Consider the following 24,243-nt stretch of genomic DNA (forward strand, 5'->3'; position numbering starts at 1 on the left):
GTTGATTTCCTCATTTGCATCCCCTCTCTTTAGTCCCCTACTTTCTTGAGTTGCATCTTGTGAGATTGAGAGAGTGAGTTGAGCATTTTTTGCTTGACCTTGCATTGCATTTATTGCTTTGTTTGAGCTCCCCGCATCGATTTGTTCGAGTGAGAGCCCGTGAGTTTATTACTCTTGGAGGCTTCGCCTCCTAGACAGTTTGGTGATACATTGAGAAGATTGTGAAGAGTCCTATCTGGCCAAGGTTCCCCCGGAAGCTTCCTTTTGTGGTGTGCTCCGGGGAAGGGTGTTGAAGTGGCCTAGGTGGTCAAGTTCCTCCGGAAGATTCCGTGGTTGTGGTGTGCTCCAGAGAAGTTTGTAAAGGTGTGGTGGTCGCCTTCAAGACCAACCCCGAGTGAACCAAGGCTCATTCGTTGGGGGTGACTTGGAAGGGAGAATATGGTGAGTCACTTGGTGACGCCCCAGAGCTTTGGCTTCGGCACCGCTCTAACGGAGATTATCACTCTCACGAGTGTGAACTTTTCGATAAATCCGCGTCTCCGACTCACTTGTGGTTATCTCATACCCACACCCTTTACTTTCCGCAATTCATACTTGCTCATATTGATATATCTTGTGCTAGTTGAATTGCTTAGTAGTTCCTACATTTCCTTATCTTGTGATATATTTTGTGCTTGCTAGTTTCCTTTAGTGCCTATCTTGCTTAGCATAGGTTGTTGGTGCACTTAGTTGAGCCTAGCATATTTAGGATTTGTGCATGAAAAGTATCCATTAGTTTAATTCCGCATTAGGCCAAATCTGTAAAAGTTTTAAAATGCCTATTCACCCCCCCCCCTCTAGTCGTCATGTAGATCATTTCACACCAGCTGAAGATTCGAGAGCAGGATAAACCTAAGACAGATTTTACCACAAGGTACGGGCTATACGAGTATACTGTTATGTCATTTGGTCTGACCAACGTGCCTGCCTATTTCATGAACATGATGAACAAGGTATTTTTGGAGTTTTTGGATAAGTTCGTCGTGGTGTTCATTGATGATATATTGGTCTACTCGAAGAATGAAGAGGAGCATAAGGAACATTTGCGTTTGGTTCTGGAGAAGCTCAAAGAACACTAGTTTTAAAACGCATATTCACCCCCCCCTCTAGTCGTCATCTAGATCATTTCAATTAGTACCAGAGCTTCGGTCTCTCCTTGGTAGGCTTCACCGCCTAGAGAGTAAAGATGTCGACTAGTGGTATAGTGCATGATGACACCTTTTGTTTTCGTGGGACAAACTATCACTTGTGGAAAATTTGCATGCTTTGTCATTTCCAGACCATGGGTCCAAATTTTGTGTGAATTGTTCTTGTAGGGGCTTATCCGTGGAAGGATGAACTTTTTACAACTAATGAGGAAAATGATGATATGCTTTGTGGGTATGGTGCTAAGAATGCCATAATCCGGTCTATATCCCTCGAAGTGTTTGAGTCATTCATGACTTGTGTGATGGCTCATGATATGTGGACCAAACTTGAAGAAATATATGGTGGGTCCAATCTTATTGATATTCATCATATGTCGGAGGAGTCAATTGAGGAGTTCTCCACATCTTCAAATAATGAAGAACACCATATTGCTTCTTCATCCATGTGCTTGGACATTTCTACTTCTTTCACCTCGCCATCATATGGAATGTCCCAAGGTAATGACATGGTGAGTGGAAATATTATTTGTGATGATGATGATGTTGTGCTAAACATTGATTATCTTTCATGTATACATGCTAGTGTTGTAGATTCCATGGACTTGAGCATATCTAGCAAAAATGACTTAAATTCTTGTGTTGATAGTCCATGCATATCATTTGGAGATTCCTTGAATACCTTTTGTGATGATATGCTTGATACTCCTTGTTTCCATTATCTCTATGCTTATATTTCCTCTAGTTGTTGTTTGACTAACCATGTAGAGGAAACAAGAGAAAATAGTGCACACACCATTATTGAGGAAATTGCTAGAGGAGCAAAGAAGGACATCACCACGTTGGAGAGGAAATGCTATGAGTGTCAAGAGGATGGACACGAATATCCTACTCTTGATGATGAAGAATCTCCCTCTCCAAAAGAATCATCATCAACCTCCGATGTTCACATGTGCCTCATGGCAAGAGGTACTACCGAGGTATTATCTACTCAGAGTAATGATAATGATGAGAGTGATGATGAATGTGATAGGGATATGAGTCAAGAAATATATGAAATTGGTAATTCTCTTTGTGGGGTAAATAAGAACACTTATGAGATATTTAAAGATCTTATTACTCATTTTGTAAAGTCTAATGATTTACTTCACGAAGAGCAAGAACAAAATGAAAAACTTGATACTAACCTTCTTGGTGCTCTAGAAACTCTTAGAGACTTAGAATCTTCTAAAGAAGAGATTGAAGTTGCTCAAGATCAACTTAAAGAGGATTCTGAGCAACTTGACCTTGTCTACAAGAATGTCAAAGTAGAGCTCACCAAACTCTCTAAGTCTTATGAGGAACTTCAAGCTACTCATGTGAAGTCTCTAGTTTCTTCTACCTCCTCTCATATTGTCAATGATGCTTGTGCTACTAACTCTACTCCTTGTGAAGCATCTATCTTGAAGGAGAATGTTCAGCTAAGGGCTCAACTTGTTTTGCTAACTAGCAATTATGGGAAATTAGAAGAAAGTCATGAAAAGCTCTCGAGCTCTCATGATGACCTTCTAATCTCCCATGGAAGGCTAAAGTTAGCTCATGAGGCTATTGTGACTAAGGTAACATCTCGTGAGCCTTATGTGGACATTAGCACTATATTTACTCAAAATGATTTATTGACATGTGCTAGTCCTAGTAATTCATCTAGACATACTATAGCCAATTCTTGTGATGAATTGCTCTCCTTGCCTTGTTGCTCTAGTAATGAAGTTTCTACTTCCTCTGGTACTTTTTTTGATACTAACCTTGTAGAGGAAAACAAAGAGCTCAAGGCTCAAGTCACTAATTTGAAGAAATACTTTGAAATGTGTCATGAAGAAAATTCCCCTCTCAACAATAACTTGAGTGGTCAAAAATCCCCTCATGACAAGGGTGGACTTGGTTTCATCTCCAACAACAAGAAGTCCAAGAAAAGGAATAAGGGACAAGACCAAGTCAAGAATCCGGCCAACATCACATGCTTCAAGTGCAAGAATGTTGGACACCATGTGAGATCTTGTCCATTGAAGAAGAAGGCTTCAAATGTGAAGCGACAAGGGAAGCGGCCTCAAGTTCAATCTCAAGGTCAACCTCAAGTTCAATCTCAAGGTCAACCTCAAGCTGAAGAAAGGCTACTACCAATAATGAACCAAGGAAATGCTCCCCATGTTGAGAAAGTAAAGAAGAAGAGAAGGGGGAGCACATGTTGCTATATTTGTTGTGAGAAGGGACACATATCTTCATCTTGTCCCAACGGTAACATGCCTAAGCCTCCTCTAGTCAATGATCATTATTCGCTTAGGAAGGATGTTGTTAGCAATTTGTTTGCCGAATTTGTTGGCGCCCAAAGTGGTTTGGAAATGGAAAAGGCCATTTGGGTTGCCAAGCCTATTGTGACTAACTTCTTAGGACCCAACTTGGTTGGGGACCATCAAGCTCAACCTTGATCAATAGGTGTGTGGAGGACATTGGAGATTTGGCTAGTTCATGAAGAAAAGAATATTCACCATTCATTTGTTCGAACCAAGTCATGTGGATTATCTTCATATTATCTATCCAATGTTCCTCCTTGCTGTAACTTGTATTTTTATTTCTTACATTGAAAGTTACTCACCCCTTGCATGCTTAGGTTTTATATCTAGCATGTGCATTTATATGTTGTGCTTCCTAGTATGCTTGATTTGTGTTATCTAGCATGTGTAGGTTGCATTGCACATCATATAGTGCTGCTTGTTGTCTTGAGCCTTATTTGTATGTTGTTTGGCTCTTGCTAGATATTAGTGGATTGCCACATTATGTGGGAGTGTTATGTTTTGTGCGCATCACAAACCCAAAATGTGAATATGAGAAATACCACATAGTATTGACACTCAATATTATCTAGTCACTATGTGGTATGTCAAGCTCATTTGAAATTCAGATTCTCAGAGTATCGATTAATTATCTCTTGTAGGTGGTTATTTTCCTCTGTTGTGTGCTTGTCGTGGTACCCAGAAAGTTGCACCAGAAAAATTCTGGATACCCCGTGCGCACGGGTATTTTGACCCCCGTGCGCATGGGGTGGTTGTTGATTATGATCTTGTGCTTCTTCGGATTCAACCACCGAGTGTTAATTCCAAATACCAATTGGTATTTTTTCCCGTGGTAGAATTTTATGATCATCTTCTTCTCGGCTTGTGCTTCAACTTGCCTTATCTCACTACTTGTACTATCTATTTTCTACTTGAGTGAGATAAGCCTTTGAGCATGTGTGTAATGTATATCCTATATGCTCTTTGGTTTTTGCTTAGTTCATATGTTGTACTTTTCATGCGGTCCTGTGTGGATTTGTCTCTTTGATATAATTTGGACAACTTGAATGCTTTATGTTATTTTTGGAGTATTCTTCATTTAAGTGTTCCTTTGTCCAAATTGTATCTCTTTGGATCTTGGTAGGCATGTGCATGCATATTTATTTATATACTTTTTCATGCCCTGATTGCTCTACTTGACCCTCTATATAGGGTAAACTCCATCAAATCATTAATGATTAAAAGTGTGCATGAACTTCAAGTTCATATCCTTTTGCACATATTTAATATGGAGTTTGCCCTATGTATTGTGGTTGGACTAACTACTTCGGACCCAATAAGTTTGGGGACCAAATTGTACCTTAATGTGTTTTAGGTACGTTGGAGAAGCATTGGATGCTTGGCTTATTCATGAGGAAGGTGGAGACACCATGGAAAATTATTAGAGCCAAGCTTGGTTGATTCTTTGATTTGAGAGAGAAGATAAACGAAAATCCGGTCGGGTTGTAAGTGTTTAATTCTCACCATGTAAACCCGGTTATACAAAATTTGGGTCTTTTTATTGGATATGCATCAAACTCCTACACTTACTATATTCTCAATAAATCCACGGGGTGTATTGAGGAAATGGTGAATGTGGAGTGTGATGAGAATAACGGCTTCCATGCGGAGCAATTTGTTTCAAGTGTTGTAGGTGATGAGGCTCCTTCCCAAGCTACAAGTACAATGGGGATTGGTCATATTCTTCCACAAGAAACACCCCTTGCCCATGTAGAAGAAGGAGTATGAGCCCCTCTTGTGGATCGACCACAAGGAAAGTCATCACCCCCAACACAAGAGCAAGATGCTATGGGAGATCATGTACCTATCCAAGAACAAGATCAAGTCCCTCATGTTCGCGTACTAGATCAAGGGCCCCTTGAACCAATGCTTTCTCTCTCGGTAACAAGTACTTACTTCATGCATTTATTTAAGTCAGAGTCAACATTGTGTGTGCTGCATCATGACATGATTAGTACTTGTTGAGTGAGTGCTTGTATGTATTTCTTATAACTTTGCACTCATGGGTTTTTGGATATATTTTGGACCCATGCTTAGCATGATTATCATATTGGATATCTCCATTATCCCTTGTCCAAAATATGTTCTTTGGATCCTTTGGATGTTTGATTCTCATGACAAATCTTTTTGGTGCATTCTATGGATCCTCATCATAGTGTGAATTTCTTCGTTTGTTCGTGACTGGATATGTGCACTTGATTCCACTCACAATATGAGACATGCGCAAATTAAGGAGGAACTCATACTATATTGGATGTCTAGATTTTTCTTCCATTTTGGCACTTGTTGCCAATGGGGGAGAAGTTTACAGGGTTTAGGAGAAGTGGGTTGGTTCTTGTCATTCATGCATATCTACATTTGTTGTGCTTGCTTGTTGCATGGATGTGTATATAGAGAAAACTTCACCGAGTTCTTTCACATGCATATATTGTGGGGGAGTTTGCTCTATATATTGTGGTTCTACTAGCATCAAATTCTTGTGTAGTATTTCGATGCTAGTACAACCGGTTTTGATATCAGCAACTATCTTTGTGATATTTGAGGCTATCAAAACCACCTCAAGTATACAATTTATTCTCGGATAGATTGCATACTTGTTTTAAATTAATTATATAAACCCTCTTGTTGAGATTGTCATCAATTACCAAAATGGGGGAGATTGAAAGGGCGTGTGGCCCCTAAGTGTGGTTTTGGTAATTAATGTTTCTCAATGAGATATATTTGAAGGTTTTGTCCATAGATGGTGCCTCAAGGATATTGGATTGAATCAAGGATGAAGTCCATATATATGAAGATAGTGCCTCAAGGATATTGGATGGAATCAAGGATGAAGTCCATATATATGAAGATATATTTGCTCTATGCTTTGGAGTTTTGTCCATAGATGGTGCCTCAAGGATATTGGATGGAATCAAGGATGAAGTCCATATATATGAAGATAGTGCCTCAAGGATATTGGATGGAATCAAGGATGAAGTCCATATATATGACGATATATTTTCTCTATGCTTTGGAGTTAAGTGACAATTCCTATGGAGCATCAAGTGCATTAAATCTTATATGAAGACATGTTCCATAGTGATGCTTGAAGTGCATTGGGTTGTTTTGTGAAGTCTGCCATCAAAGCATCTAAAGAAGTCCTCATGGTATCCTTCTGTGGATACCCCAGGCACATGGGCTTGTACCGTGCGCACGGGGTCGAGTGTCAACTCTCTGGATACCCCGTGATCACGAGGCCTAGGTGTTGGCTCTCGAGATCCCATATCCAGTGAGGTTTCAAGTTAGTCTTTGAGTACTTCTATTGAATACACCAAGATTGATTTCTATGCCTAATCTAATAATATTCATGGTGGAGTTCATTGGAGGATCTCAAAGACGGACATATTTGGGCTTTTAAGGATCAAGGGCTTGAGAGCATAATCAAAGAGAAGAATTCAAGTTATGGTTTCAAGACAAGATCATTGTGAGCTCATGTGTTGGGTTTAGGTTGATCAAGTCTTGAATCAAGCAACTAGAGTGAAGAATTCATTATGCCTCTCAAGAGATTGTGATGGAGTTTTTAGAAGGGCAAGTGGTGACCAAGATGATATTCATAGTGGAACTTGGTATGGTCATGAAAGAGTCTTTGGTGATATTGTCTTGAAGCAATGAAGGGAAATGAAGAGTTCATTGTGGCTTTCAAGAAACCAAGATGGAGCTTGGAGTAAAGATGTTGGTTGACCAAGATGAAGCTCGAAGATTATATCTAGATGGTCAACTCTCAAAGCGCAAACATTGTACCACGTGGGATCAAGTGATCTAGTGGTATGGTAAGTAATTGTGAATTGTGATTTCTTCCCTAACCCATGCTATGTGTTTGTTATGTCTATGTGGGTTAGGTGTTTCTCATGGGCTTGCATCAAAAGGAAAGATCTCAAGTAGCCTATGTGCGGATGACATCAAGTGGTGATGGTCATCGGGTTCAAGGAGTCCAAGTGCAAGATAAGAAGCGGGAGGTTATATGCTTTAAAGCTTGCGGTCCACATCATGATAATGCTCATGTGAATATGGGATTAAGTTAAGGCTTCCCTCATTGCAATATGAGGAAGCAATTCGAGCGTCTTCACCAAGTGGTTGTGGACAAGAAAGGGATTCCAACTTGAGACAAGCATTGGAGTCATCACCAAGCTCAAGTTGAACATGCAAGGAAAAGGTATAACTTAACTAGGTTTTCCTAGTTTTTCCGGTCTCATAGTGCTTGGTGGAAGACCGGATAGTAGGTTTGATAGCCGTACTATCAAGAGGGACTCTCGGGCAAGTAGCTTGATAACGTTGCATGTAGAAAGCACAAACCTTTGCATTACTTGCATAATTATTTCTTGTTGACCTTGGGTGGTTCTCTATGTGAGGACCTTGGGCTTTTCCATAGCTTCAAAACGAGCCCAAGATCATCGAATTCGGAGTTCGTATGCCAAAGTTATGCATGTTTTAGTGGGCTGCTACAGGCTGTCCTGGGTACCCCGTGTGCACGGGGTTTTTGACCGCCATTGGCACAGGGCCCCATGCACACGGGCTTGTACCATGTGCACAGGACCCCGTGGGCACAGGGTCTAAACCCCTATGGCCACGTGGTGCCCAGGAAGTGTCCGTTGGAGCCCCAACGGCTAGTTTTTGAAGTTGGCTATAAAAGAGCCCTTCCTCCCCACCGGTTTGGGCGTTGTTCATACAGTTTCTAAACATCATGTTGAGCATCATACCACCTCTCCCAAACCCTATCTCCCCTCTAAGTGAAGGGGGATTTGTGGATGGATCTTGGTGTCATTTGTTGATTTCCTCAATTGCATCCCCTCTCTTCAATCCCCTACTTTCTTGAGTTGCATCTTGTGAGATTGAGAGAGTGAGTTGAGCATTTGTTACTTGACCTTGCATTGCATTTGTTGCTTTGGTTTGATCTCCTCGCATCGATTTGTTCGAGTGAGATCCCGTGAGTTTATTAGTCTTGGAGGCTTCGCCTCCTAGACGGTTTGGTGATACATTGAGAAGATTGTGGAGAGGCCTATGTGGCCGAGGTTCCCCCGGAAGCTTCCTTTTGTGGTGTGCTCCGGGGAAGGGTGTTGAAGTGTCCTAGGTGGTCAAGTTCCTCCGGAAGCTTCTGTGGTTGTGGTGTGCTCCAGAGAAGTTTGTAAAGGTGTGGTGGTCGCCTTCAAGACCAACCCCGAGTGAACCGAGGCTCATCCGTTGGGGGTGACTCGTAAGGGAGAATATAGTGAGTCACTTGGTGACGCCCCGGAGCTTTGGCTTCAGCACCACTCTAACGGAGATTAGCACTCTCACGAGTGTGTACTTCGGGATAAATCCGCGTCTCCGACTTACTTGTGGTTATCTCATACCCACACCCTTTACTTTCGGCAATTCATATTTGCTCATATTGATATATCTTGTGCTAGTTGAATTTCTTAGTAGTTCCTACATTTCCTTATCTTGTGATATAGTTTGTGCTTTCTAGTTTCCTTTAGTGCCTATCTTGTTTAGCATAGGTTGTTGGTGCACTTAGTTGAGCCTAGCATATTTAGGATTTGTGCATGAAAAGTATTCGTTAGTTTAATTCCACATTAGGATAAAGCCAAATCCTTAAAAGTTTTAAAATGCCTATTCACCCCCCCCCCTCTAGTCGTCATGTAGATCATTTCACACCAGCTGAAGATTCGAGAGCAGGATAAACCTAAGACATCTTTTACCACAAGGTACGGGCTATACGAGTATACCGTTATGTCATTTGGTCTGACTAACGCGCCTGCCTATTTCATGAACATGATGAACAAGGTATTTATGGAGTTTTTGGATAAGTTCGTCATGGTGTTCATTGATGATATATTGGTCTACTCGAAGAATGAAGAGGAGCATAAGGAACATTTGCATTTGGTTCTAGAGAAAGCTCAGAGAACACCAGTTGGATGCCAAGTTCAGCAAATGTGAGTTTTGGTTGAAGGAAGTTGGATTTCTCGGACATGTAATATCCGGAGAAGGAATAGCAGTAGACCCCACCAAGGTTGTTTCTATGACTAAATGGGTGGCACCCACATCAGTTGGAGAGATCGGGAGTTTTCTTGGACACGCAGGATATTATCGGAGGTTCATAGAGAATTTCTCCAGGATTGCAAAACCCATGACAGAGTTGTTGAAGAAAGACACAAAGTACAAATAGACTGAGGAGTGTGAAGCCAGTTTTCAGGAATTGAAGAAACGTTTGGTTACAGCCCCAGTGCTGATTCTTCCAGATCAACGAAAGGATTATCAAGTGTATTGCAATGCTTCACGTTGGGGACTTGGAGCAGTGCTTATGCAGGAGGGAAGAGTTGTTTCATATGCCTCATGACAGCTTAAACCTCATGAGTTAAATTATGCTACTCTTGATTTGGAGTTAGTAGCCGTAGTGCATGTGTTGAAGACATGGAGACATTTTCTCATCGGAAACCATTGTGAGGTTACACGGATCATAAGAGTTTGAAATATATCTTCACATAGAAGAGTTGAACCTCAGGCAGAGGAGATGGTTCGAGCTCATTAAGGATTATGATATGAAATTGCATTATCATCCCGGAAAGGCTAATGTAGTAGCCGATGTGTTGAGTCGCAAGAGTTATCTTAACACGCTCATGACCAGAGGATTACCCAAGGAGTTAGCAGAGGATCTTCGCAAGCTATGTTTGGAAATAGTTCTGAGAGGTTATGTAGCAGCATTGGAAATTCAGTCCACTTTGATGGGTAAGATCAGAGAAGCCCAGAAGACTGACAAGGAGATTAGGGAGATAAAGGAAAGGATGAGTAAAGGAAAGGCTAAAGGATTTCGTGAGGATGAGCATGATACTTTATTGTTTGAGGATCGCGTATATGTGCCTAATGACACCAAGATCAGGAAGTTGATTCTGCAGGAGGGCCATGATTCACAATATTCGATTCACCCAGGAAACACTAAGATGTACCTGGATTTGAAGGAAAGTTTCTGGTGGACAGGAATGAAGAAGGATATTGCCGAGTATGTAGCAGTATGTAATGTATGTCAGAGAGTTAAGGCAGAGCATCAGAAGCCAGCAGGACTGCTACAGCCATTGCCGATACCCGAATGGAAGTGGGACAAGCTTGACATGGATTTTATCACTGGATTGCCCAAGACTCGTTCAGGTTATGACTCTATATGGCTTGTAGTCGATCAATTGACGAAAGTAGCTCATTTCATCCCAGTGAAGACCACTTATACAAGTGCGAAGTTGGCAAAGATATACATGACCAGGATCGTATGTCTGCATGGAGTTCCGAGGACCATTGTATCAGATAGAGGAACCAAGTTTACCTCAAAGTTCTGGAATTAGTTGCATGAGACTTTGGGTACTAGGCTAGAGTTCAGTACATCCTTTCATCCATAGACAGATGGACAGGCCGAAAGAGTCAATCAGATTCTGGAGGACATGTTGAGAGCCTGTGCGCTAGATTATGGATCTAGTTGGGACGACAATTTTCCGTATGCAGAATTCTCTTATAACAACAGTTATCAAGCTAGTTTGAAGATGGCCCCTTTCGAAGCACTGTACGGAAGGAGGTGCAGGACACCGTTATTGTGGGATGAAGTTGGAGATTGTCAGTTGTTTGGACCAGATTTGATTAAGGAGTCTGGAGAGAAGGTTAAACTGATTCGCGATAGACTCAAGGTAGCCCAGTCCAGGCAGAAGAGTTGTGAGGAATCTAAATGCAAGGAGGCAGTTTATGAAGTCGGAGACAGAGTATACCTTCGTGTGTCCCCACTTCGAGGAGTTAAGGGAAAGCTAGCACCACGTTTTGTGGGACCATACAAAGTTTTGGAATGTATGGGAGAAGTTGCTTACAAGCTGGAATTGCCAGAAGGATTGTCAGGAGTTCACGGTGTGTTTCACGTTTCCCAGTTGAAGAAGTGCCACGCAGAGATGGCCGATATTCCCTCGAGAGATACAGTGCCACTAGAAGCAATTCAGCTAGATAGTGATTTGACCTACGAGGAGAAACCAGTGAAGATTCTCGAGTTTGCTAGTCGAGTCACACACAGCAAGGTTATCAAGTTTTGCAAAGTTCAGTGGAACCACCATACGGAGGATGAAGCCACCTGGGAACGAGAGGAAGACCTACGGAAGGACCACCCACACCTATTTTCTAACCAACCCGAATCTCGAGGGCGAGATTCATCTTAAGGGGGGTAGGTTTGTAACATCCCAAATTTTCAATTTGGAATGTTATACATAGGTCATTTATGCATATCATATTTTAATTGCATTTTGGTTTGATCCTGGAAATTCTAAGCAACTCAAGGACCCACGGAGAGAGTTGGGGATTTCATTCATTTTCATATTTGATTTTTTTTCAAATTTGAAAAGAGGATCATTTTGGTTTTAATCATTTCTCTCCAAAATATTTCCAATATTAAAATAAAAGAGAGGAGATAAAATGACTTCTCCAAAATAAAAGAAATATTGGAGGAAAAATGTTAAAATCAAATAAATGATTTTATTTGGATTTTATTGCTATTTTGTTTGAATTAGAAAAATGTGCATTTTTCAAAATTGCATTTTTAGGCCAGAAAAATGTTCACTTTGTTCTAAATATTTTATTTAGACGGTGAAAATTGTTTTTGGTATTCCTAAGCCCCAGTAGGAGTGAGTGAGAGCGGCGGAGCACTAAAGCTCGTGTAGCAAGGACAGATGGAACCTCAAGTAAACCAGAAACACGTAGGCGAGTCTCCTCAGCATGAATCTTAGAAAGCGCCTCCATGAGAGAAATAAGGCCACGAGCAAACAACTTAGTGCGTCGGGGCTCAAACTACTTACAAAGCCGAGATAAGAACTCGTAGACACGATGAAACTCCAAATCGGCTCGCACAGCCTGGCAGCATGGCAAGTACGACAACCAGCGGTGCAAAGAGAATCAAGCTAACTCCAGATAGCAGAACTCTGTGCATAGAAATCATCAATAGTGGAGTCACCCTGCTGGAGAGCATGCTCCTGACAGACCACAGACAAGTATGAGGCATCACCAGAGGGTTGATAGCACTGGCGAAGATGGGTCCACATCTGAAATACAGTAGGAAGGCCCAAAAACTCAGAGGCAAACTAAGGCAGAACACTAGCACTGAGAACAACAGTGGCTCGAGAATCATCATCAAGCCACTGGGTATAAGCAGATAGAGCCTCATGATAAGTGGGAAGAGCCTCCTCATAAGTCAAAACCTGCTCATCATAAGCACTAACGACAGGGTCGTCGGCAAGCTTAATGCATCCTTCACCGCCTGATCAGCATCAGCAGCAAGAACCGGTGGTGTTAGTGGGGTAGGAGCCCCAGGAGGAACCGGACATAGTGGACAAGGGACATCGCCAGAAAGAACGCCCCAGAGACGAAAGCCACATATATGAATGCACATGAAGCCAACAAACTCAATGTAGTTGGTACCATCAAAGATCATCAAACAGCGAGGAACTGCAGCATAGCCCAACGCTGTAGACATTGTGACTTTTTTTTAACGATCAACAGGCAACTAGCCGAAGCGCTCACGCGCGAGGATCAGAGGCTCCTAGCCAGCTAGCGTAGGCCCCCAGACAATAGCCAGACGAGGGGACAACCAACAGCAGGCAGAGACCGGTATATAGCAGGGTAGCAGGATCTGGCGAGGGCGGCGGCTGGCGGCGACGCTGGGCCGGCAAGGGTGTGAGGACGGGGGAGATCGGCGACGGGCGATGAGGGTGGCGGAGATCGTTGACGGGCCGCGATGGGTAGCACCTGGCGGCGGAGAACAGCGGCAGAGGGACACTCGATCAGGGCCAGAGGAGAACGACCCAGTCCAGTCGATCCAGCGGCACGAGTGGGCGTTAGAGCAACTCTAGCAGACCCCGCATCCGTTCGGCCCGCAAAACGTGTTTGTAGTTCGCAGAAAAATGCCTTTCTGGGCCGGCGCGCATGGCCGCGGATGCAGACCCTGCAAAGCCGACTCGTAAAAAAGCATATTCCGCGAATATGCTTTTTACGGGTCAGCTTTGCGGGGTCTGATCTGGCGCAGCTCCTCCCGGCACTTTGATTTGATCCAGCATAATGCATTTCTTTGCTTTTTCAGTAACATTGGATACATAAAACATCACCAAATCTTTGCTAGAATAGCAAGACCAAAGAAAACAAGAACAACAAGTATGCATTTTAGAAGATTTCCAACTTCCATAACTGCTCCCACTAGTTGAAGCAAAATCTTCTCAATGCACTCATTGTTGATCTGCGGATTCTTGATCTTGCATTCTTCATTCTTCATCTTTGGTTCGGAAGAACTAGACGTTGCTTCCACTCTAGTTGCACATGCAGCCGCATCATTGTTTTCTATTCTACTAAGGAGTGCATCAACATCTATTAACTTTCTTTCTATCAATAAATCAATGTATTGGCCTTCCCAAAACCAAAATGAGCATCCATCTTCCTACACAAAAGAATGACCATGTTTGGAATGAGGATCGGCAATTGAACCAAAAGAATGAGCTATCAAAACGAGCTACCGCAAGTGCACATACCCCGTCATTTTCACATTTGAAGAACACCCATCCGGGGTGCTTTGGCGTGGCCGAAGTAAGACACAGCACTATCTACATGCAGTCGTCGCACTATATGAGCAGCAACGGCGACCCACAAAGCTGTTGCGCGAGCACCGAGCCCGGCGGGCGGCCGGACGGATCCATGGCCGCAAATCGTCGGTGGCGCCGGGAGGGCGAACCCGTCCCTGCATGCGGTGATGCACCCTTTCCTAGGCTGCGGGAGATGCTCCCGGACCACTCCATCGCTTGGCGCAGCCACTGGTGGCTGGGAAAGCCAAATCCGGCCGCCGCGCGATGAAGGTCCGCAGATCCACAAATCCGGTGGCCCGCCGGTGCAGGGGGGAGAGAGGGGAGGCCTCAAGCGTGCGGCGGCCTTTCGGTGAGCTCCTGCCGACTGTTGTCTCCAGAATCTTGGGCGGCGGGGTGGCGGCGGCGCGAGGGGGAGAGGGAAGGTGGTTGGTGGGGGAAATGGTGGGTTGAAATGTCCCCCCACCAACCGCTTCCACTTATATGCAGGGCACCGCAGCGGCGAGGGGGAAACCCGCGAATACGCGGGTCGGGGCCGAGATTTTGTCGCGCCCCCCAAATTTTTATGCGGGCCGGGGCGAGATGTGGGTTCTGGTCGGGCAGGTTTTCCATCCCTGACCCGCATTTTGGCGGTTATTTTTTGGATCAGGGCGGGATGCGGGGTCTGCTAGAGTTGCTCTTAGGAGATGAGCGCACCCGTGAACCCCAGCCACTCGTCCACCTTATTGTGACTCCCTCTTCCTCTGATCCGATCTAGGGAGAGCAGCTACACGCTCGACCTGATCTGTCTGTCTCTCTCCCGGGATGCGCCAGCCTCCTTCCTCTCCCTTTCCCTTCCTCTTGCCCTCCGGCGAGCTCCCGCTTGTCTCCCTTCTTCTCCTCGGCCTCTCATCTTGTTTAGTTCATCTTTCACAAAAAAATTGCAGCACTACCACTGTTGCAAAATTTTCTGCAACATTATTTATTTGAAAAGCTCTTCCACAACATCGCCGATGTCGCAAAATAAAGTGAAGACAGAAAAAAATCTGCAATACATCCTCTGCTGCAAATAAAAATTCTACAACACGACCTATGTTGCAAATAAAATCCCGCAACACAAGCTCTGTTGGAGTTTCTGCAACAAGATCTCTGTTGCAAAGGAAGACATTTCAACCGCTTAGATTGTGTTAGATCCGGCGACACGTGGGACAATGGATCTTTTAAGAAGATCTGATGATCGACGTGTAGCATCCCCCATCTTTTTACCACTATTTCAAATGAATTTCATTTGACTTGATAAAGACTTGCTTAAACATTTTATGGTTGTAGATATTTAGTATAAAATTGGTATAATGACTGAATGTTCTTAGTACAATACCACACTACCTACGTCATCATAATGACTATCACAATAAAAAGGGAGAAGTTATTCATGTCTTTTTTTAACTTCTACAACTTTATTTAATTCATAATCATATCCTTTACAATAAGTGGAATCAGGAAATCAGGAGGTTTATCAAGCCACACCCTTGACTCCACCCATGAAACTAAAATGAGCAATAGTATGAGCACACTCGTTTACATCACGCACACAATGATTTATTGTCGCCTTGCCGAAAGAACTCATCAACCTTCGACAATCGTTAGTAATTACCGCACCTGACGCCCAGTAGTCATCCGGATTCTGGATAGCTTGAACAATCTCCATAGAATCACTCTCAATGGACAAAGAAAAAATGCCCATCTCCTCAGCAAGTCGTAGTCCCAATAGTAGCGCAAACGCCTCCATCATTAGAGCGTCCATTGCATTCGGTTTATATTCCATTGCCGCTACAACAAAATCTCCCTTCGGATCTCGTAAAATAGAACCACTTGCCACTGCACCTGAGTCAACATGATATGAAGCATCAACATTAAGCTTTATACAGCCTGATGCTGGTCTAGACCATCTAGTCTGTCGTGGAGGAACTAGCTTCTTTTCTGCTACCCAGTTAGCAACGATACCCCTAATCTATAGAGACGATCGTGCTGGCGTACCAATCTCTTTATCATGGGACACTTGACATCGTTCCCACCAGATATACCAACACGCAACCATAGCCAATTCCATTGCATTTTCTCCCTGGAACGAGACACCACCAGGTAAACTGGAGCATATTATCTCATCAAGTATCAATGAATAGGACCTATGCTGCTCAGCAATTGCGGCCACATTCGCACCTAGGCCGAGTTCCTCCCATACCTCTCTATCTCTACAATAGATAAATAACATGTCCTTAAGGTCTTCAGGATCTACCTTGCACACCGGACAAGTCACTGAGGTTTTAATGTGTCTGTTCGCTAAATTGCAGTAACAGAGCACAATTCCGTGTAGAGCTCTCCAAATAAAAATATGTACTTTGGGGGGATACTCAAATCCCAAAGTAATTTCCATACTGGATGTGACATACTTCTTCCCACACCAGTATCAATACCCACTCTAGTCCGATACTCTGCTTTCCATTCCGCATGATAAGCCGAACGGACAGTAAATCTCCCAGACTTGCATAATTGCCATGCTATGAAATCTGCTTGCTCTTGGGATGGAAGCGGAATTTGCATAATCCTTGTAACGTCAATTGGCCAAAAATTGTCATGTACCAATTGTACATCCCACTCTCCCGTATGTGGATCAATAAGATCTTATACCGCCTCAAGAAGGCAATGCACACATGGTGTCATCACACGCCTATCATGGGCAGTAGGGATCCAAAGATCATACCAAATATTAATACTTGCCCCATTGCCTGGTCTCCAAATAGCACCTCTTTTTAGGGTCTTTAATCCGGATGATACTAAGCCATGTGAACGAGGCACCTTTTTTAAGCACCGCATTGAAAAGGTCCCCATGCGGATAATATTTCGCACGAAGTACCTGAGCACACAAAGACTCTGGTTCAGTTAGTAGTATCCAACACTGCTTAGCCAACATTGCTTGATTAAAACAGTGTAAATCTCGGAAACCCATCCCTCCTTCTTTCTTCGGAATACACATCTTTCACCATGCTTTCTAATGCAATTTCTTTTGGCTCTGTGAACCTCCCCACCAATACCTAGCAACTGCATCACATATACTCTTGCAGATGTTCTTTGGCAAACTGAAAATTGACATAGCATAAACTGGAATGGACTGCGCAACAGATTTTAACAAAACTTCCTTCCCTCCCGCAGAGAGCATCCTCGCATTCCACCCATCAATTAGAGCCCAGACTCTATCAACCAAGTGTTGGAAACAATCACTACGCTCAATCCCCACATGAGAGGGTAATCCAAGATACTTATCCGTCATTGCCTCAACCACAATATTTAGTTGTGTACAAACTTCTTCCCTAACCTCAACAGTAGTATTTGGACTGAAAAAATACTGGATTTTGCATCACTAACCAACTGGCCAGAACTCGCACAATACATGCCAAGTGCATTCCGGAGTGACGTGGCGTTCGACGCATCCGCTCTCATCATGATTAGAGAATCATCAGCATAAAGTAGGTGTGAAACTGATGGTTATTCATGTCTTTGTTTCAGTTTGATTTGCTCGGCTATATGCCACAATTGGTTTGCGGTCACAAATTAAAGTGTTACCGTTTGCTGTTGTCGAAGGAGGAGAGACAACCATTTTCATTACACTTTGCACTTTGTAAACAAGATTAAATACACTACACCATCATCTCTCACAGTATGTTGAGAACTATTTCATAAATTTGATGTCAGACGGCAGACTTTTTTTATTTTGAGAAATCAGACGGCAGACTTTTTACTTTTGAGAAATCAGACGGCAAACTATTTAACGGGTGATGATTTTACAGAAAGGGATGGATATTCTTGCAGGAACATGATATAGATGGTGATTGCCAAGGACGATGCGGAAGAGAAAGTCGTTTTTCGCTACATAAATACTGGAAAAAAATTCTATGAGACCAGGTCTCATGGTTTAGCAGGTGAGACCCATCTTGATGGATGACACGTGGCATTTGTAAATCACAAAGCATCTACCCCACCCCCCACCTGAAATCAGGGGGGGAGAAATTAGATGCTCCGTCCGAAAATACTTGTCATCAAAATGAATAAAAAGAGATGTATATACAACTAAAACACATCTAGATGCATCCCCTTTTATTTATTTTAATGACAAGTATTTCCAGATGGAGGGAGTAAAAACCATATTACATATGGGTAGACACACATTGTTTTAATTGAAACAACTGTTTGATAGGCGTGTTCGTATTTGTTTTTTATTCCGTGGTAAGGCATTCAGCTATCATACTTGCAAAGTTCTGACTTCTGATCCTGAATCATAGAACAAACCAGCTCTAGGAAGCTCATATTCTCTCACTGGGTGGATTTGTTACAGAAATATACATGCGGAACATCATTCAGCACAAAGAAGGTGGAGTGAAGTCCGTTTTAAACCTTCAATTTATATGGCTCGTCGGAATCAAACCCCAACCTTCAAATCCCTGAAATTGACACCCTCTACTCACTAATCCTGGTCTATCTCAACCCTAAGTCTGTCTGGACTAGTTTGTCACACTAGGAAAATGACGATCCCGGCCGGGATCATTCATTACTCTCACTGACCTCACGGGTCCGCATGTCATGTCCATCTTCTTCCCGTAATTTCTCTCTCTCGCCAAGAACTGTGGTGTTCGTTCAGAGCGGTTGAGGTTTAGGCAGAGGAGCGATGGGAAGGGCAAGAGAATGGGCGCATGGGAGCTTGTCTTGTCGCCGTTCGCGCAGTCCATGGGGCACGGTGAGAGGCATGCTTGCGTTCGGCTTGACGTGCACTGGCGTAGAGCAGTGGCCTAGAGCGAGAAGTGGAGGAGAAAATAGGGGGAGAGCGAGTGATTGGAGCTCATCCAATGACGCGGTAAGGCGAATGAGAGTCCGGGAATCCACCGGGGTGGTAGGAGCAAGCCCGGAGGCGAGGTGAACTGCAGGGGAGTGCATGCACACTAACTGTTCGACAGAATGTTACTGGCTACTGGAGGAGCAATGGCCAAGCTGGGGAGGAGGGAGGCAAGCGTGCGCTATAACTCATAGAGAATAAGGAAAAGTGAAGAGGAAAGCTGATTTTTTTGGAGGACCTGGACCGCCGGGACGAACTGCTACGTGCGTCCGCGGAGATGCTCGGTAATGGCGGCCAAAGCACGGCGTACAAAGTGATGTCTCTCGTGTGCGAGTCTTCACACGCAATCATGCACTGCGGACGCATCCACTGTCCATCCAGCTGATGGTGGGTCAACGATGCAATGCAAGAGCTTGCTGCCACATGTTGTTATGTATTCGTGTGCCTAAAACAGATCAATTGATCGATTCTGCTACTCAAGGCATGCACTTGCAACCGCCAACCAGTACATAGTCGTCGAAAGGACGCTCGACGGGCCTGGTGAGGCGCAACTCGAAAACTACGGGCTGGCGTAGCCGGACATGTCGTTCATACTCCTCGCCGGTGGCGATCTCGGCGGGTACCACACGTCCGAGGCCGTCGTCCTCTGCGTCCAAACAACGCGTGAGGACCATGAGTTTTTATGGGCGCACCAAGGCTACGAGCTCGAGGACCTGCACACAGCCATGGCTCGTTGTCATGGTTGGTCAGTGGATGAAGATAATGGACATAGATGTGAGAATAGCCTCTGATCCTGGTTGGAATCAATTTTTCCTGGTGCACCAAATAGGTTAGTGGTCGATCTTGACCGGGATTGATGAATATAGGGTGCAGATTTCGGGGATTGGAAGGTCAGGTTCAATTCCGCCGAGGTGTATGAGTTTAAGGTTTTTTTCAGACTTCACCCAAGAAGGTGGGTCTAGTCCGGATCTCCATATTCAGAAATCACCCTTCCGTGACTCTACATTTTTCGGATGGCAGAGGAGCCGGTTCCATACGGGTCAGACTTTTGTGATGTTTTTATATTTATTTGTGCATTTTTTTAAATGATATATTTATTTATGCATATAGGTTGACAAAAGCGCCAATCAGAGACCCAACACACGAGGAGATTCCATACATGAGCATGAATACTTACACACAAACAAGCTAGATGGCATAGCAATCATAATAATGATTGTTATGATTGCTCACGGAAACTAAGAGACTTAGTTAATCATCCTTCTCCTGATGCTGCTTGCTTTCAGGCATAAAGTCACCGAATAAAAACTTGTTCTCGAAGTAGATTCCTGCAGCGCAGAACACAATCATCCCGACACCTAGTTTGAGTAGATTGTATGAAAACCTGGGGTTGTCGAGTGACCTACAAATGAGAAGAGTTAACAACGTTTCTACAGAAATCATTAGGAAACATCACAGTGCATAGGTAATATAATTATTAGTACATACCATGGATCTGATGATACAGGGACCCTCACTAGCGTGTCAGGGTGTAGATTACGGATTAACTCATTCGAATCATGCGGCAAGGGCTCGCTTGGGGGGGTGCTTGGAGGGCCGGTTTTGCCTACATGCTGCAAAGAAATTCAGATGGTGACACACACACACACACACACAATTTCGATAATGGATATAGTACAGTTGCTAAGAAGGTTTATAAGCAGTTAAACAGGGGTAAAACCGGGAGAAAAAACCAGAAATATTGAAACAGAGTATACGAGGGGCGGGATGCTGGTATATTGGTTGTCAGATAGTATTATGTAAACATTCCTGGGTCCATAATGCTGTCTTGCCGACTCCACGAGCATCAAAATTTGAGGAGTATTTAACCAAAAACTACCACAATTCACGGAAACATGTCGAAAAACTACCACTTTACGATTTTGTGCCAAAAACTATCATTTTTGTCCTAATCTGTTGCTAAAAACTACCAAGTGTGAAAACTGCTCCCATTGGCTGGGTTAAACCCGAATCTAACTGTCCGACCCCACTGTTTAGGTGCCAGCGTGGCGAAACGCTCATGGCCAGTTGTTAACGCCCGTGACCGCCTGTACACCGGTCAGACGCCGCCCCCGCGGGCTGCTCTGCCTCGCTACAGCTCCGCTCCGCCCGTCGCCTGACCCTCCTGCCGCTGAGGACTGCTGCCGCTGCGTACCGCTTGCCTCCGACCCCGTGGGTCGTTGTGGCCTGCAGCTCCCCGTCAGCTCCAGCCCCATCGCTCCTCCATCCAACTCCGCCCTCCGTCTTCGCCAAGTCCGCGCACGACCGGCTCCGCCTGCCCCAGCAGTGCTGCTGCTGCTCCCGCGGGCGCCGGCTCGTCCCTGCTGCTCCTCCGGCCCGCCGGCTTCCCCATCACCGACCTCCATGCTCCTCCTGACGCGGTTGCTTGACCACGAGCTCCAACGCGGCCGCCCCGAATCCGCCTCCCCCGGACCTCCCCGCCGCCCTGCTCGCGCCGGAGTGCTGCCTGCAGGTCGCGCCGTCTCCTCCAGATGCGGCTGCACCGCCGTAGTACTTCATCTTCTCCGCCTCCGGTGAAGGCCGCCGCCGTCTCGATCTCTTTCTACGGTGATGGCAAAGTTAACGGTGCTGACTTTTTTCGTCCTGACATGTGGGCCACACAATCATAAACGAGCCAAAGCGAGCAGTTTCCACACTTGGTAGTTTCTAGCAACAGATTAGGACAAAAGTGGTAGTTTTTGGCACAAAATCGTAAAATGGTAGTTTTTCGACATGTTTCCATGAATTGTGGTAGTTTTTGGTTAAATACTCAAATTTGGGGAACCCATTAATTCGAGATTGAAAAAAAGGGATATGGGAAAAACTAGATCTGATGTTGCTAGTTACACACGGCCTGGGAACGAGTGTTCATACCTTGTTATTAGCAAGGTTTGGTGATTCGGAGGAGGTTAACCGGCGAAGTAAGCCCCCGCCATGACTAAACCTTGGCAGTAACTGCCTCTGTTCCTCCTTGACGGCCGCCGCCGTAAAAAACGCCCGTCGATCAAGGGCGCGACGGCACATCTTCATCGTAGCAGACCTTAGGGCTGCCGCCGCCATCGGAGAGGATTATGCAGTTCGCAGATCTCCCGGATCTACCTCCGCCGCGTCTATTCGAGTTCCTCAATCCTCTCACGCTGATGTTAGGGTTGCCCGCATCCGGCAAGGTCTCCAGTATATACATATCCTCCGGCTAAACTAGGGTTGCCCGTATCCGGCTCGAACACGGCCTGCTAGAAGAAAACCGTGTCGTTTAGCCCAAGCCGCGGATTTTGAACACAAATTCATAAAAATTGAAAAGAGTTCATGGATTTGAGAATAATTCATGCATTTGAAAAAGTTCACTGATTCAAAGAAATTTAACCAATCTGAAAAAATTACACGGCTTTTTTAAAGGCTCACATTTCCTTAAAAAGTTCATGAATTACTAACATTTTTTAATTGAAAAAAGTTTCACGCATTTGTAAAATAGAATAAAATCACACAAAAACCAGTCCAGAAACCAAAAATAGGAAAAAGAAACCACACGGTAGCTTTGAGAAACTCCCACAAACCGGCCTAGGAAACTTCCCCGAGCTTCCCTGTGGTGCATTAAGATGGGTCAGTCCATTTAAAATTTAGCGAAGACAGGGTGAGGGGGCTGATCTCATTCCACCTTATCTCTACTCCTAAAGGAAAGTTGATAGCCTTGTACCCCGGTTCATGGCGCTCACCCCCACCACCTCCTTCCACTGGTTTTTATCTCTTTCCAGCCCAAGCCGCTCCTATCCTCTGCCCTCCTCTCTGTCTTATGCGCCCGATTCCTCCTCCCCTGCTCGTGCCTAGGTTCCTCGAGATGTTTTACGCCGCCGCCTGATTGCTCCTCCCCTGCTCGCGCCTCAAACCTAGTCGTCGCGCCTCTGCCAGCCAGCGATATAGATCGTCACCTTCTATTTCTGAATCGCAGCACCTCCAACCCCCGCGCTCTCGGCCGCTACTACAGCTTGCCACCTCCTTCCCACGGTCGTCGCCGCCGATGGGGAGGAGGAGGAGGCGGGCTAGGCGGGGAGGCCGAGGGTGTACTGCAGCGGAAGGCGCATCTGTTAGAACGTGTGTAGGTAATAGCCAACTCATTCCCATCCTCTCCTTCCCATGATCCCACCTCCGCTCGCGCCATGCACACACACACGCATGCACCCGCATCGCTGCTGCGTTCTCCGCCACACGTGTCTACGCCGCTATACGTGCCCCTGAACCGTACGTGCGTCCCGTGGAACTGGCCGGCCAGCACAGGCGATGGAGAGAAAGGAGAGGACGGTGACACATTCCTGGACTAGAAAACTCCAAGAGCGCACGCAAACAACTAAACATCGTACTACGTCGTTTAATGATACAAGACCAACTGCTCTCTCATGCTTTGTCGTCGAGACAGAACCAGCAGCCCACGTGCATCAGGAATCAGTAAACTTGGCCTATCGTTCGTGGCTCCAGACGGGCCGGGAATCTCCTGTGTTGGCTATGGTAGAGCCGGCTTGGGCGATGGCCAGGATGATACGGCGGACGTGAACTCAAGCCAACACAGGTCCACGGAGGAGAAGCTCACCTGCTGATCTCCACTTCGTACGGGGCAACAGCTGCTGCACCAAGGTATGTGCTCTTTTTATTCTCTTTGAGATCCATTTTTTCACCTGGGCCTCAATAAAAATTTGGGTTCAACAAATTTATCGGTGTGATATTGTCACGCCCAATATGCGACCCTATCCAAAAGTAACTCGAAAGTCCCACCAAGAATAGACCCGCATATTGAAACGCTTTTGCAAGGTGGATATCATTACATCAACATTACGTAATAGATGGGGATACATACAAAAGGCATACAATGCCACATGAATACAACATCACAATACATAAGAGCATCATCCGACTACGGATGAAACACAAACAGAAACTCAAACGACATCCACCCTGCTAGCCCAGGCTGCCGACCTGGAACCTATCCCCTGATCGAAGAAGAAGCAGAAGAAGAACTTCAATACAAGCAAACATCGCTCTCGCGTCATGATCATCGCATAATCTGTACCTGCAACTGTTGTTGTAGTAATCTGTGGGCCACGAGGACTTGGCAATCCCATTACCATGGGTATCAAGACTAGCAAAGCTTAATAGGAAAGGAAGGGATAAAGTGGTGAGGTTGCAGCAGCGACTAAGCA

General features: G+C 44.8%; 1 protein-coding gene across 1 annotated transcript; it reads right to left on the reverse strand.

The window, feature by feature from the left end:
• Positions 1 to 20,142: 20,142 nt before the first annotated feature.
• LOC119321948 lies at positions 20,143 to 22,198 on the reverse strand. Its single transcript, XM_037595459.1, has 3 exons — positions 21,929 to 22,198; positions 20,504 to 20,628; positions 20,143 to 20,417 (listed from the first exon to the last, which is right to left on the reverse strand). Exons 1-3 carry the CDS (start codon positions 22,112 to 22,114, stop codon positions 20,267 to 20,269), a joined length of 462 nt encoding a protein of 153 aa, XP_037451356.1. The 5' UTR covers positions 22,115 to 22,198; the 3' UTR covers positions 20,143 to 20,266.
• Between the last annotated feature and the right edge of the window lie 2,045 nt (positions 22,199 to 24,243).

Source organism: Triticum dicoccoides, chromosome 6B (assembly GCF_002162155.2).
Source record: "Triticum dicoccoides isolate Atlit2015 ecotype Zavitan chromosome 6B, WEW_v2.0, whole genome shotgun sequence".
Taxonomy (NCBI): Eukaryota; Viridiplantae; Streptophyta; class Magnoliopsida; order Poales; family Poaceae; genus Triticum; species Triticum dicoccoides.